Source organism: Nerophis lumbriciformis, linkage group LG13 (assembly GCF_033978685.3).
Source record: "Nerophis lumbriciformis linkage group LG13, RoL_Nlum_v2.1, whole genome shotgun sequence".
NCBI classification, from domain to species: Eukaryota; Metazoa; Chordata; class Actinopteri; order Syngnathiformes; family Syngnathidae; genus Nerophis; species Nerophis lumbriciformis.
This window is the reverse complement of record NC_084560.2, coordinates 18,520,010-18,535,369: the sequence shown is the minus strand read 5'-3', so window position 1 is coordinate 18,535,369 and position 15,360 is coordinate 18,520,010. Positions and strand designations below refer to the sequence as shown.

Sequence of the window (15,360 nt, the reverse complement as noted above, 5' to 3'; positions counted from 1 at the left end):
CATATTTGACCCACACATCAGGACCTGCGAAAATTGCCTTTTAATAAAAAAAACCGAACCCCAAAACTCAAAATTGCGCTCTAGCGCCACCTCTGGAAAAAAAAACTAGACTGCCTGTAACTCCCATTAGGAAGGTCGGAGAGACATGAAACAAAAACCTCTATGTAGGTCTGACTTAGACCTAGATTTCAGAATGGTATATCTTCGGGCAGAAATCAACAGGAAGTTGGCAATTCCCCCTTCAAGACAAAAAAGTACTAAAAACAGTCACTTTTGCCTCTTTGAGCTGTCATTTGACCCCCTTAACATGCTTCAAAACTCACCAAACTGAACACCCACATCAGGACTGGCAAAAATTGCAATCTAATAAAAAAAACCTAACCTCAAATCTCAAAATTGTGCTCTACCGCAATTTTTGAATAAAACGCAGAAAAAACTGCTCCTCGGAAGAAAAAAATGACACAACTGCCTGTAACTCCCACTGGGAAAGTCGGAGAGACATGAAACAAAAACCTCTATGTAGGTCTCACTTAGACCTACATTTCATAGATTGACAACCCTCAGCAAAAATCAACAGGAAGTTTGCAATTTCCCCTTCAAAACAAAATTTTTTTATAAACCGGTCGTAGACAAAAGTATTGGGACACTTAGGACTACCGCTTGACAAAAGTATTGGGACACTTACACTGGACAAAAGTATTGCGACACTTAGGACTACAACTTGACAAAAGTATTGGGACACTTAGGACTAAAACTGGACAAAAGTATTGGGCCACTTGGGACTAAAACTTGACAAAAGTATTGGAACTCTTAGGATTTCCACTTGACAAAAGTATTGGGACACTTAGGACTAAAACTGGACAAAAGTATTAGGACACTTAGGACTACCACTGGACAAAAGTATTGGGACACCTACACTGGACAAAAGTATTGGGACACCTAGGACTACAACTTGACAAAAGTATTTGGACACTTAGGAATAAAACTGGACAAAAGTATTGGGACACTTAGGCTTAGCACCTGCCAAATTTGTGGGCCCGACCAACGCTGCTTGCAGCTTTAATTTTGTATTTGAATTTTTACCAAACAAGAACCAGAAATTCAGGGTCAATGATATTTTTACAGGAAAGGTACCGTATTTTTCGGACTATAAGGCGCACTTAAAATCCTTTAACTTTCTCAAAAAATCAATCTTATAACCTAACGCCTAATGTACGGAATAATTCTGGTTGTGCTTACCGACCTCGGAGCAATTTTATTTGGTACATGGTGTAATGATAAGTGTGACCAGTCGGTAGTCACACATAAGAGATACGTGTAGACTGCAATATGACGCCAGTAAACAACACCAAAACTTTAAATGATACATTGAAAATAAAGAATATTACACACGCCACTCAAAAATCTGTCAAAATGTTTTCGTAGGACTTTGAAGCCGCACCGCTTAATGGATTGTTGGCCCATTACGGCCACCGTAGTCAGGTATACAAGTATTACTATGGTGTGTGTTAAAGTTGAATTACCAATGATTGTCACACACACACACACACACACACACACACACACACACACACACACACACGAGGTGTGGCGAAATTATTCTCTGCATTTGACCCATCACCCTTGATCACCCCCTGGGAGGTGAGGGGAGGAGTGAGCAGCAGTGGTTCTGCAATACAGCGAGTGTACTTCCTAAAAAAAAAATAATAATAATAATTCGTTTTTCATATGGAATTTCCTCTTCCAGATCAGCACGGTGGAAGACATCAAGAGCGCTCTTCCGGACTCGCTTCAGATCTTCAACGCCATCAGCGGCACGCCGACAGGTGCCACCATCCAGGGCATCCCCAGCTCTTCCTCTGTGGTATGATGCGAGGAAGCGGTCAGACGAGGGTAATGACTTATCCACACCACCACGCGGTGGCCGACATGGACTATGTGGCCTACATGGACTATGTGGACTATGTGGCCGACATGGACTACGTGGCCGACATGGACTACGTGGCCTACATGGATTATGTGGCCTACATGGATTATGTGGACTACGTGGTTGACATGGACTACATGGCCGACATTGACTACGTGGCCTACATGGACTATGTGGCCAACATGGATTATGTGGACTACGTGGCCGACATGGACTACGTGGCCGACATGGACTACGTGGCCGACATGGACTACGTGGCCGACATGGACTATGTGGCCGACATGGACAATGTGGCCTATATGGCCTCCATGGACTATGTGGCCGACATGGACTATGTGGCCTATATGGCCGACATGGACTATGTGGCCTCCATGGACTATGTGGCCTCCATGGACTATGTGGCCGACATGGACTATGTGGCCTACATGGACTATGAAGACTACGTGGCTGACATGGACTATGTAGACAATGTGGCCTAAATGGACTATGTGGCCGACATGGACTATGTGGACTACGTGGCCGACATGGACTATGTGGACTACGTGGCCTACATGGACTATGTGGCCGACATGGACTATGTGGCCTACATGGACTATGTGGCCGACATGGACTATGTGGCCTACATGGACTATGTGGCCTAAATGGACTATGTGGCCGACATGGACTATGTGGCCTACATGGACTATGTGGCCGACATGGACTATGTGGCCTACGTGGCCGACACGGACTATGTGGCCTACATGGACTATGTGGCCTACATGGACAATGTGGCCTACATGGACTATGTCGACTACGTGGACAATGTGGATTACATGGACAATGTCGACTACGTGGACAATGTGGCCTACATGGACTATGTGGCCGACATGGACTATGTGGCCTACATGGACAATGTGGCCTACATGGACTATGTGGCCTACATGGACTATGTGGCCTACATGGACTATGTGGCCTAAATGGACTATGTGGCCGACATAGACTATGTGGCCGACATGGACTATGTGGCCTACATGGACTATGTGGCCGACATGGACTATGTGGCCTACGTGGCCGACATGGACTATGTGGCCTACATGGACTATGTGGCCTACATGGACAATGTGGCCTACATGGACTATGTCGACTACGTGGACAATGTGGATTACATGGACAATGTCGACTATGTGGACAATGTGGCCTACATAGACTATGTGGCCTACATGGACTATGTGGCCGACATGGACAATGTGGCCGACATGGACAATGTGGCCTACATGGACAATGTCGACTACGTAGACAATGTGGCCTACAAAGGCTATGTGGCCTACATGGACTATGTGGCCTACATGGACTATGTGGCCGACATGGACTATGTGGCCTACATGGACTATGTGGCCTACATGGACTATGTGGCCTACATGGACTATGTGGCCGACATGGACTATGTGGCCTACATGGACAATGTGGCATACGTGGACTATGTGGCCTACATGGACTATGTGGCCGACATGGACTATGTGGCCGACATGGACTATGTGGACTATGTGGCCGACATGGACAATGTGGCCTACGTGGACAATGTGGCCTACGTGGACAATGTGGACTATGTGGCCAATGTGGACTATGTGGCCTACATGGACAATGTGGCCTACGTGGACTATGTGGTGGCGCAGAGAAGCAGTTGAGACTGGGCGCTCCATGGAGACGTTCCAACATATAGCATGTCCTTACATTACACCATCCCAGTTTTATATTTGAGTTCATTTTCCTCTCACACGATGTTTTTCATGTACAGCAGTCCTCTTCTACAATCCACTGTAGCGATGCATACATGAGCGTGTACATTACATTTATTATATTTCTACAATCGCAGCCTCATTATAGCCAATACAAACTTGCTTCAATAGTTAGGAGCGTTTCAGACTATTTAAAGCACACAAAAAAGGTTGTTATTTATGTAAATATGAAAAGAGAAAAGGAGCGTGTGCAATATGTGAAGCTCATACACTGTACAGATGTTCACCTTCATGCCAAAGTGAGTGAGGGCTCGGACCTGAAACTGCACCTACCGGGGGGGACTTATTGGAGGCTTTTTACCAATTTAGTGTTTGGATTTTTTTATATTTGCGCAGCAATGGGTTTTTTTTTATTTGTATTTAACACAAAGTCACTGTTCTGCTGTAAATGTTCCCCTATGCTTTTCTTTTAATAAAATACACTCATTTCTTTAGAATGTTTTTATGGGGGTGTGCTTATCTGTTGTCATATCTCACGGCTCCGCCCACTGCAAAAGCTGCACAGTCAGCAGCATGGAAGACGTATGAATGACTAATAGGCCTTATCAAGCAAACACTGTCCCGACTTTCCTCCTATTGAAAGCAGCTTGTCCACATCATGACTGGTGAGTTTTAATCATGATTCTTTTTAAATCACGTTAAATAAACTAACACGTTTTTTTTATTTATTTTTTTTTTTTTTTTAGTGTCAAATTGTAAGGAACCAAAGCAAGAGAAGCGCAGCAAAGGGAAGGTAAAGCCTTTGTTTTTGGAATGATATTAAAATTGTTGTGGCTCCTATGATTGCTTTTTTTGTTTAAATGTATTATTTTTATTATGTTGCCCCTGTTCTATATTTTGTACAGCACATTGTGATTTATATCTGTGACACGTGCTTAGTAGATAAAATGTACTTATTTACTTACTTACTTGTGTTTTTTTTAGGACATAACAGTATGTAGCTACCCGCTTAGCATATTCTTCATCGTGGTAAACGAGTTCTGCGAGAGGTTCTCTTACTATGGCATGCGCGGTGAGGAATATATTTCTATATTTCATGCACAATCAGAGCTGTTAACGTCCAGCGAGGATTTACACTGCTTGGTTTTTGCTGTCCACAGCTGTGCTGGTGTTGTACTTTAAATTCTTCCTGCTCTGGGATGAAGACCTTTCCACCTCCATCTACCACACCTTTGTGGCTCTGTGCTACCTCACCCCCATTCTGGGGGCCATTGTGGCCGACTCCTGGCTGGGGAAGTTTAAGTGAGTGCCTCATGTTTTCTTGCCATAAGAAAAATATATACAGTATTAGAAGACTTGTTTTAATCATGATTAAAGAGTCTAGAGTTTTTGCACACCATGTGATCTTTAAGGATTGTTTTCCCATAAAGGATTCATGCACACTTGGTTTATTCAGGCCCACATCACAATTATGGGCCGGCCTGTAACAGTGAATATAAAGGTATTGCTACACATTCTGCATATGCAACTGTTTTGAGTCAGAGTGACAGGCAGATATTCAAGTATTTATTTAGAAATGCTTGGAACATGTCCACCTCGAACGGGACAAGCGGTAGAAAATGGACTGATGGATGGATGTTGTTGCATGAACAGATAATATTCAACTGTAGAGCACATGCAGTACATTTTTCTGCCCAAATTAAAAGAACAATTTGCCAAAAAGTGATTTATTCCCAGCCTTTTTTTTGCAGGCTACATTAAATTATGTGGTTGGCCAATTAATTGACATGAAGGGCCACCTAAAATGATGTGGCGGACAACATTAAATGACATAGCTGGCCACGTTAAATGACGTAGCGGACCACAATTAAATGATGTTGGCGGGCCAAGTTAAATGACGTAGCTGGCCACAGTAAATGACGTAGTTGGCCACATTAAATGACGTAGCTGGCCACATTAAATGACGTAGCTGGCCACATTAAATGACGTAGCTGGCCATGTTAAATGATGTGGCGGAACACATTAAATGATGTTGGTGGGCCACAGTTAAATGACGTAGCTGGCCAAATTAAATGACGTAGCTGGCCACATTAAATGACATAGCTGGCCACATGAAATGACATAGCTGGCCACATTAAATGACATAGCTGGCCACATTAAATGACATAGCTGGCGACATGAAATGACATAGCTGGCCACATGAAATGACATAGCTGGCCACATTAAATGATGTAGCGGACCACAATTAAATGATGTTGGCGGGCCAAGTTAAATGACGTAGCTGGCCACAGTAAATGACGTAGTTGGCCACATTAAATGACGTAGCTGGCCACGTTAAATGACGTAGCTGGCCATGTTAAATGATGTGGCGGTCCAAATTAAATGACATAGCTGGCCACATTAAATGATGTAGCGGAACACATTAAATGATGTTGGTGGGCCACAGTTAAATGACGTAGCTGGCCAAATTAAATGACGTAGCTGGCCACATTAAATGACATAGCTGGCCACATGAAATGACGTAGCTGGCCACATGAAATGACGTAGCGGACCACGTTAAATGACGTAGCTGGCCACATTACATGATGTAGCTGGCCACATTAAATGACGTGGCGGTTCACATTAAATGACATAGCTGGCCACGTTAAATAATGTAGCGGAACACATTAAATGATGTTGGTGGGCAACATTAAATGACATAGCTGGCCACATCAAATGATGTAGTGGACCATATTAAATGATGTTGGCGGGCCACTTTAAATGATGTTGGCGGACCACTTTAATGATGTTGGCGGGCCACATTAAATGATGTTGGCGGAACACATTAAATGATGTTGGCGGGCCACCTTAAAGGACGTAGCTGGCCACATTAAATGATGTAGCTGAACACATTAAATGATGTTGGTGGGCAACATTAAATGACATAGCTGGCCACATTAAATGATGTAGCGGACCAAATTAAATGACGTTGGCGGGCCACATTAATGACGTAGCTGGCCACATTAAATGATGTGGCGGTCCACATTAAATGACATAGCTGGCCACGTTAAATGATGTAGCGGAACACATTCAATGATGTTGGTGGGCAACATTAAATGACATAGCTGGCCACATCAAATGATGTAGCGGACCACATTAAATGATGTTGGCGGACCACTTTAATGATGTTGCCGGGCCACATTAAATGATGTTGGCGGGCTAAGTTAAATGACGTAGCTGGCCACATTAAATGATGTAGGTGGGCAACATTAGATGACATAGCTGGCCACATTAAATGATGTAGTGGACCACATTAAATGACGTTGGCGGGCCACATTAAATGACGTAGCTGGCCACATGAAATGACGTAGCTGGCCACATTAAATGATGTGGCTGGCCACGTTAAATGATGTGGCGGTCCACATTAAATGACATAGCTGGCCACGTTAAATGATGTAGCGGAACACATTCAATGATGTTGGTGGGCAACATTAAATGACATAGCTGGCCACATCAAATGATGTAGCGGACCACATTAAATGATGTTGGCGGACCACTTTAATGATGTTGCCGGGCCACATTAAATGATGTTGGCGGGCCAAGTTAAATGACGTAGCTGGCCACATTAAATGATGTAGGTGGGCAACATTAGATGACATAGCTGGCCACATTAAATGATGTAGTGGACCACATTAAATGACGTTGGCGGGCCACATTAAATGACGTAGCTGGCCACATGAAATGACGTAGCTGGCCACGTTAAATGATGTGGCGGTCCACATTAAATGACATAGCTGGCCACGTTAAATGATGTAGCGGAACACATTCAATGATGTTGGTGGGCAACATTAAATGACATAGCTGGCCACATCAAATGATGTAGCGGACCACATTAAATGATGTTGGCGGACCACTTTAATGATGTTGCCGGGCCACATTAAATGATGTTGGCGGGCCAAGTTAAATGACGTAGCTGGCCACATTAAATGATGTAGGTGGGCAACATTAGATGACATAGCTGGCCACATTAAATGATGTAGTGGACCACATTAAATGACGTTGGCGGGCCACATTAAATGACGTAGCTGGCCACATGAAATGACGTAGCTGGCCACGTTAAATGATGTGGCGGTCCACATTAAATGACATAGCTGGCCACATTAAATAATGTAGCGGAACACATTAAATGATGTTGGTGGGCAACATTAAATGACATAGCTGGCCATTTTAAATGATGTAGCGGACCACAATAAATGATGTTGGCGGGCCACCTTAAATGATGTTGGCAGGCCACATTAAATAATGTTGGTGGGCCACATTAAATGACGTAGCTGGCCACATTAAATGATGTGGCGGTCCACATGAAATGACATAGCTGGCCACATTAAATGACATAGCTGGCCACTTTAAATGATGTGGGGGTCCACATTAAATGACATAGCTGGCCACAATAAATTATGTAGTGGAACACATTAAATGATGTTGGCAGACCACATTAAATGATGTTGACAGGCCATATTAAATGACGTAGCTGGCCACATTAAATGATGTGGCGGTCCACATTAAATGACATAGCTGGCCACATTAAATGATGTAGCGGACCACAAAAAAATGATGTTGGCGGGCCACATTAATGATGTTGGCGGGCGACTTTAAATAACGTAGCTGGCCACTTTAAATGATGTGGCGGACAACATGAGATGACATTGCTGGTCACATTAAATGATGTTGGCAGTCCACATTAAATGACATAGCTGGCCACATTAATTGATGTTGGCCGAATTAAATGATGCTGGCCACATTAAATGATGTTGGCGGACCACATTAAATGATGTTGACGGGCCACATTAAAGGATGTTGGCGGACCACATTAAATGATGTTGGTGGACCACGTTAAATGATGTTGGCAGGCCACTAGAATGACATAGCTGGCCTCGTTAAATGATGTTGGCCACTTTAAATGATGTTGGCCACTTTAAATGATGTTGGCTATAAAATCCAAGGCACTAAGGCAGAAACGAAAAGGAAAATCCAAGCTGCTCAGAAATTTGCCAGGAAGGCTCATGTCAGAGCCATCAAAGCAAAAGTTCCAAAAGTAATGTGTGAATGTAGCCAAGTAATGTGTAAATAACTAGATGTGGCTGTGAAGTGAACACTAATAAGGTTGTAAATACTGTATAGAGTAGGCTAACCCATGTGGTTCCTGTGGATGCAAACACAATTACTGTAGTGACTAAATAACACAGTGACTGAAACAGACATAGTGATTCATTTGGATGAATGGGGTATGTACTTATGTCAACTCTGTTGATCACTTTTCAATTCTTTAAACACTAAAACATCTTTAAATGGTGCTTTCTTTTGCATGTTCAATTGTTGAAAAACTGGCTTATTTTCAGTCGTTTTCATGAAGTTCAAGTCTCATGCCTGATAATACAAAGCAGCACAAAACACAACTGCTTCTCCTCCTGGCGGGAGGTGAGAACCGCCATATTAGACAATGACATTCTCAGCAAATACTTTTTTGCAATTCGTAATCCATTACAATGATTTTAAACTTGACTTCAATTGACAGATTTGCATGAAAACTGGAGGCAGAACAGGCATAAAGGACCATTATTTTTCTAAATTATTCATGAGTATTGTTGTCAGGTTCAAACACTGATGACATCTATTAAACAGACAAAGAAGCAAGGAATTAAATAGAGACAAAATTCTATTTAGCTCATTTGAGGAGAAACGTCTGGGCTGTACTCTTGCACTCTCCCACCACGCTCTGACGAAAGAGTGTACGCCTCCTCTTTTATTTGGACTTTCCCTGATTACATGGCAACAGCTGTTTCTAAAGGAAGGGGGTCGTAAACAGCCGCTGCCTTTGGTCACAAAACAGTTCAAAGAAAAGGTGCCTGGAGGGGAGTCAGGTCCTGCTTCCTCTCCGCTCTGTACATCTCGGGTCAAGACAAAATCTTCCTGTGGATTACAATACATCAAAGAAACCGACACCTTCATGTCGCTTCCCATCCTACACAGTGGAGTTTTACAAGCCTTTTGCTTGGTAGGATCAAAGACAGCTTTTGTCCTCTCGCCGGGAACTCCTGGCCACACAAAGTTTTGTGATAACTTAGATACAATTATTCTGACAATTGTGTTTTAGAAAAAAATACGTATTTGATATTTTCCTTGGCTTATTTTTCAAAACCAATTTTCCAGTTCAATAATTTATTTAATTGATTGGAATCTCTCCATTGTATGTTGTATATTTTGTGTCTTGTTTGTTTAAAGTTCCAAGTTTCTATTTAGTATTTTTAAAAGAAGTTTTGTACAGTAAAATGTTTGTAGTAACACTTTAACATTTTAAATAACGACGATTATAATATACATTTATTTCATGATATTTTATTATTGTCAAGACTTGGACTATGGCTTGGTTTGTTCTTCCGAGGTGCAAGTGAATTGGACTGGTCATGGCGTGAAGGTAAATACATGATTTATTTAACACTATAACTACAAAGAAAGGATCAAACAAAAGGCGCGCACAGGGGCGGAGGTACAAAACTAGACTATAAACACAAAACTTGCACATTGGCAGAAACTATGAACAATTAAACAAAAAACACTAACTGTGGCAATAATAAACAAAACTTACTTGGCATGGACATGAAGTGCGCAGAGGTAGACAGAGTGTGACAGGGGTATGAATACGGGGATGTCGTCAGGACGAACAACAGAAAATGAAAAGCTTAAATAACAGACATGATTAACGAAAACAGGTGCGTGACTCAAAACGTGAAACAGGTGCGTGACGTGACAGGTGAAAACTAATGGTTGCTATGGTGACAAACAAGAGTGCACAATGAGTCCAAATGTGGAACAGGTGAAACTAATGGGTAATCATGCAAACAAGACAAGGGAGTGAAAAGCCAGAAACTAAACAAAACATGACTAAGACAAAACATGATTACACAGACATGACAATTATAATTTTGTTGATTATCACACTGAGGCAGAACGCTGACTAGGTCTGAATCTAGTTCTTCTTTGCCCTTATAAAGGGGTATAGAATTTCAGAGGCTATTCTATTTGTAAGCACTAATCTAAGCTACAAGATTTGTGTGGTGCAGATATATTCATGGATGATTGTGTTTCTGCCCACAGGACCATCATCTACTTGTCTATCGTCTATACACTCGGCCAGGTCTTCATGGCTGTCAGTGCCATCCATGACATCACCGACTACAACAAAGATGGGTCGCCTGACAACATGACCTTTCATGTGTGGGTTTCCAACACTAATGACAATAACACGAATGCGTTCAAAAGGCAAATTGTGGACTTCCAAGCCTCGTTTGTAAACTTCTTTGTTTGGCTGTTTTTGTTTACATTCAGTGTGATGTCAATGGTTGGCCTCTTCCTCATCGCTCTTGGCACTGGAGGTATTAAACCTTGTGTGGCCGCCTTTGGTGGAGATCAGTTTGGTGATCACCAGGTTAGTACATGATCCTAAGAAATAAAGATGTGCAGCAAGCTTCTAGGAATTGTTGGGTTGCTGTGAAGACGATGTTATAGTGCCTCGAGCTCCAAAAATACCCCAAACTGCTGTATTATCCACCACTGCTAATACTGACATGGTGAGCTGCATGTATTTATGTATGGTAAATACTAACAAAACCCAATGCTTTGCCACTATTTGTTGAAATACCATAATACCATAATCACCAGCAAAAACAAGGTAATTGACCTAGGTTGTATATTGGACTCTCTCGGGTGGAAAAAATGGCATTAAAAGCAATCACCAAGATCAATAATAAAACTAGATTTTTGGGCAGGATTTCTGCGTTTATCAACAGGAATACACTTGCTCCCCTCACCTCCCAGGGGGTGATCAAGGGTGATGGGTCAAATGCAGAGAATAATCTCGCCACACCTAGTGTGTGTGTGACAATCATTGGTACTTTAACTTTAACTTTTAAGACCCTTGCCGGTGCCCTCATACAGTGTCATTTGGACTACGCCTGCACCTCATGGTTCACCAAGCCACTAAAAAGAAAACTGCAAACTTCCCAAAACAAGCTGGTGAGACTCCTGCTCAACCTCCCATACAGGACTCACCTAACTCAAGCCCACTTTACGAGTACACCAAATCTCAATGTGCCTGGTATTCAAAATACTCAGAGAAACTGTCGCCAAGTACCTATTTCACCAGAGTAAGTGATGCTCACAGGTACTACACCAGAGGGAGTTCCTCAGACCTCGTCCCCCCAAAATTCAAGACGCTCATGGGAAAAAATGCATTCTACTATTTTGCCACCACACAGTGGAATGCACTACCAACACACCTTAAAATTCCAACTTCCCTACTAAATTTTAAAACTGCCATAAAATCATGGCTCAGCTCAACCTAAATTGATCCCCAGCAACTCTTCCAAGCATCAAACAGCTTTATATGTGGTTGTAGTGAATATATGTGTATATGTGGTTATAGTGTATATATGTTTATATGTGGTTATAGTGTATATATGTTTATATGTGGTTATAGTGTGTATATATATATATTTATATGTGGTTATAGTGTATATATATTTATATGTGGTTATAGTGTATATATATTTATATGTGGTTATAGTGTATATATATTTATATATGGTTATAGTGTATATATATTTATATGTGGTTATAGTGTATATATATATATTTATATGTGGTTATAGTGTATATATATTCATATGTGGTTATAGTGTATATATATTTATATGTGGTTACAGTGTATATATATTTATATGTGGTTACAATGTATATATATTTATATGTGGTTATAGTGTATATATATTTATATGTGGTTGTATTGTATATATATTTATATGTGGTTATAGTGTATATATGTTTATATGTGGTTATAGTGTATATATGTTTATATGTGGTTATAGTGTATATATGTTTATATGTGGTTATAGTGTATATATATATATTTATATGTGGTTATAGTGTATATATATTTATATGTGGTTATAGTGTTTATATGTGGTTATAGTGTATATATGTTTATATGTGGTTATAGTGTATATATGTTTATATGTGGTTATAGTGTATATATGTTTATATGTGGTTATAGTGTATATATATATATTTATATGTGGTTATATTGTATATATATTTATATGTGGTTATAGTGTATATATGTTTATATGTGGTTATAGTGTATATATGTTTATATGTGGTTATAGTGTATATATATATATATATTTATATGTGGTTATAGTGTATATATATTTATATGTGGTTATAGTGTATATATATTTATATATGGTTATAGTGTATATATATTTATATGTGGTTATAGTGTACATATATATATATATATTTATATGTGGTTGTATATATATTCATATGTGGTTATAGTGTATATATATTTATATGTGGTTACAGTGTATATATATTTATATGTGGTTACAATGTATATATATTTATATGTGGTTATAGTGTATATATATTTATATGTGGTTATATTGTATATATATTTATATGTGGTTATAGTGTATATATATTTATATGTGGTTGTAGTGAATATATGTTTATATGTGGTTATAGTGTATATATATTTATATGTGGTTATAGTGTATATATATTTATATGTGGTTATAGTGTATATATATTTATATGTGGTTATAGTGTATATATGTTTATATGTGGTTATAGTGTATATATGTTTATATGTGGTTATAGTGTATATATATATATTTATATGTGGTTATAGTGTATATATATTTATATGTGGTTATAGTGTATATATATATATATTTATATGTGGTTATAGTGTATAAATATTCATATGTGGTTATAGTGTATATATATTTATATATGGTTACAGTGTATATATATTTATATGTGGTTACAATGTATATATATTTATATGTGGTTATAGTGTATATATATTTATATGTGGTTATAGTGTATATATATATTTATATGTGGTTATAGTGTATATATATTTATATGTGGTTATAGTGTATATATATTTATGTGTTTATAGTGTATATATATTTATATGTGGTTATAGTGTATATATATTTATATGTGGTTATAGTGTATATATATTTATATGTGTTTATAGTGTATATATATTTATATGTGGTTACAATGTATATATATTTATATGTGGTTATAGTGTATATATATTTATATGTGGTTATATTGTATATATATTTATATGTGGTTATAGTGTATATATATTTATATGTGGTTATAGTGTATATATATTTATATATGGTTATAGTGTATATATATATGTATATGTGGTTATAGTGTATATATATTTATATGTGGTTAAAGTGTATATATATTTATATGTGGTTATAGTGTATATATATTTATATGTGGTTATAGTGTATATATATTTATATGTGGTTATATCCCTAACCCTGAGCTAGACGAAGGTGGCGGTGCGTAACTGCCAACCTGGATGTAACACACTCACAGACTTTTTAATTGGTCAAACGGTGGAGGGCGGGGCATAGAAATGACAACAATAACAATGTGGGGCGGAATAGCACGGTTGGTAGAGTGGCCGTGCCAGCAACTTGAGGGTTGCAGGTTCGATCCCTGCTTCTGCCATCCTAGTCACTGCCGTTGTGTCCTTGGGCAAGACACTTTACCCACCTGCTCCCAGTGGCACCCACACTAGTTTAAATGTAACTTAGATATTGGGTTTCACTATGTAAAAGTGCTTTGAGTCACTAGAGAAAAGCGCTATATAAATATAATTCACTTCACTACCGTTATCAGTTATAAAGGTATTAGAAAAGAACATGATTTATTAATGCCTTTTGACATATCAGTGCCTTTATTGATGACTTGACATGAAAGTATTACTCATGGCACCTTTAAATATTCTCCCAAATAAAACGTATATATTTTCACTTTGTTTATTTATTTTTTTGTCTGCAGGAAAAGCAGAGACGCACCTTTTTCTCTGTATTCTACCTGTGCATCAATGGAGGGAGTCTCCTGTCAACCATTATTACTCCCATCCTTCGAGGTAGGCAACATTTGAGAAAGGAATTTTTGTTCCCGTCTCGTGTCGACACTTAAAAGTCTTTTATCGTGACAAAAGTGACTGAAATGTAGCAATGGACGCTCGGATCAAAAACATCTGGGATGGCATCGTTGTGATAGGAACGTAACCAAGTTCAATACAAAACACAACTTTTGTTTTGTTTTGAACAGGGTTCGTACGGGTGCTTAAAAACCTTGAAAATGCTTGGATTTTTAATGTTTTGTTTTCAAGGTTTGGAAAATGCTTGAATTTTGGGTGTAGTGCTTGGAAATGTTCATCGTATTTCTCGGCAGTCTGACTCAATAGGCTAGTTATAAAATGGAAAAAAAAAATAAGTTTCCTTAAAAATGAAAACTACACGCTTGATCTTACATTAGCCCTTACATTAGGTTGTCATGCCAGAGGCTCTGTGTCGCCCCCAAGAGGACAGTGGTGCATCGGTCCATCATGCCGGGAGGTTGTCGTTTTAATGAACATTGGATGGAAATTATTAGTCCATTATTGGACTTGTTTGTACTGAGAAGGTCATGTAATGTATCATTTGTAACCTTTTTCACAACTTAGGGCTGAGTTAATATGAATGATTTTGTAGTTTTTACACAACATGGTTGTATGCATTTCTTTCTCTATTATTTTCATTGTCTACTTAACTTGTCTGGCTACCTCAGTGAAAGCAAAACAAGTTAACT

General features: G+C 39.2%; 2 protein-coding genes across 4 annotated transcripts in view; both read left to right on the top strand.

Annotated features, from left to right (window-relative positions):
- Positions 1-2,015, top strand: part of LOC133613779 (dedicator of cytokinesis protein 9) — a 307,269-nt gene extending 305,254 nt beyond the window's left edge. For all 3 annotated transcript variants that reach the window (XM_061971560.2, XM_061971559.2, XM_061971558.2), the window contains exon 53: positions 1,748-2,015. In XM_061971560.2, the coding sequence (XP_061827544.1) occupies positions 1,748-1,870 (123 nt within the window). In that variant the 3' untranslated portion in view covers positions 1,871-2,015. The remainder of the gene's footprint in view (positions 1-1,747) is intronic.
- A 2,246-nt stretch (positions 2,016-4,261) lies between these two features.
- Positions 4,262-15,360, top strand: part of slc15a1a (solute carrier family 15 member 1a) — a 36,416-nt gene continuing 25,317 nt past the window's right edge. The window contains exons 1-6 of the mRNA XM_061971556.1: positions 4,262-4,435; positions 4,627-4,714; positions 4,803-4,944; positions 10,777-10,896; positions 11,008-11,107; positions 14,563-14,653. Of these exons, the coding sequence (XP_061827540.1) occupies positions 4,708-4,714; positions 4,803-4,944; positions 10,777-10,896; positions 11,008-11,107; positions 14,563-14,653 (460 nt within the window). The 5' untranslated portion in view covers positions 4,262-4,435; positions 4,627-4,707. The remainder of the gene's footprint in view (positions 4,436-4,626; positions 4,715-4,802; positions 4,945-10,776; positions 10,897-11,007; positions 11,108-14,562; positions 14,654-15,360) is intronic.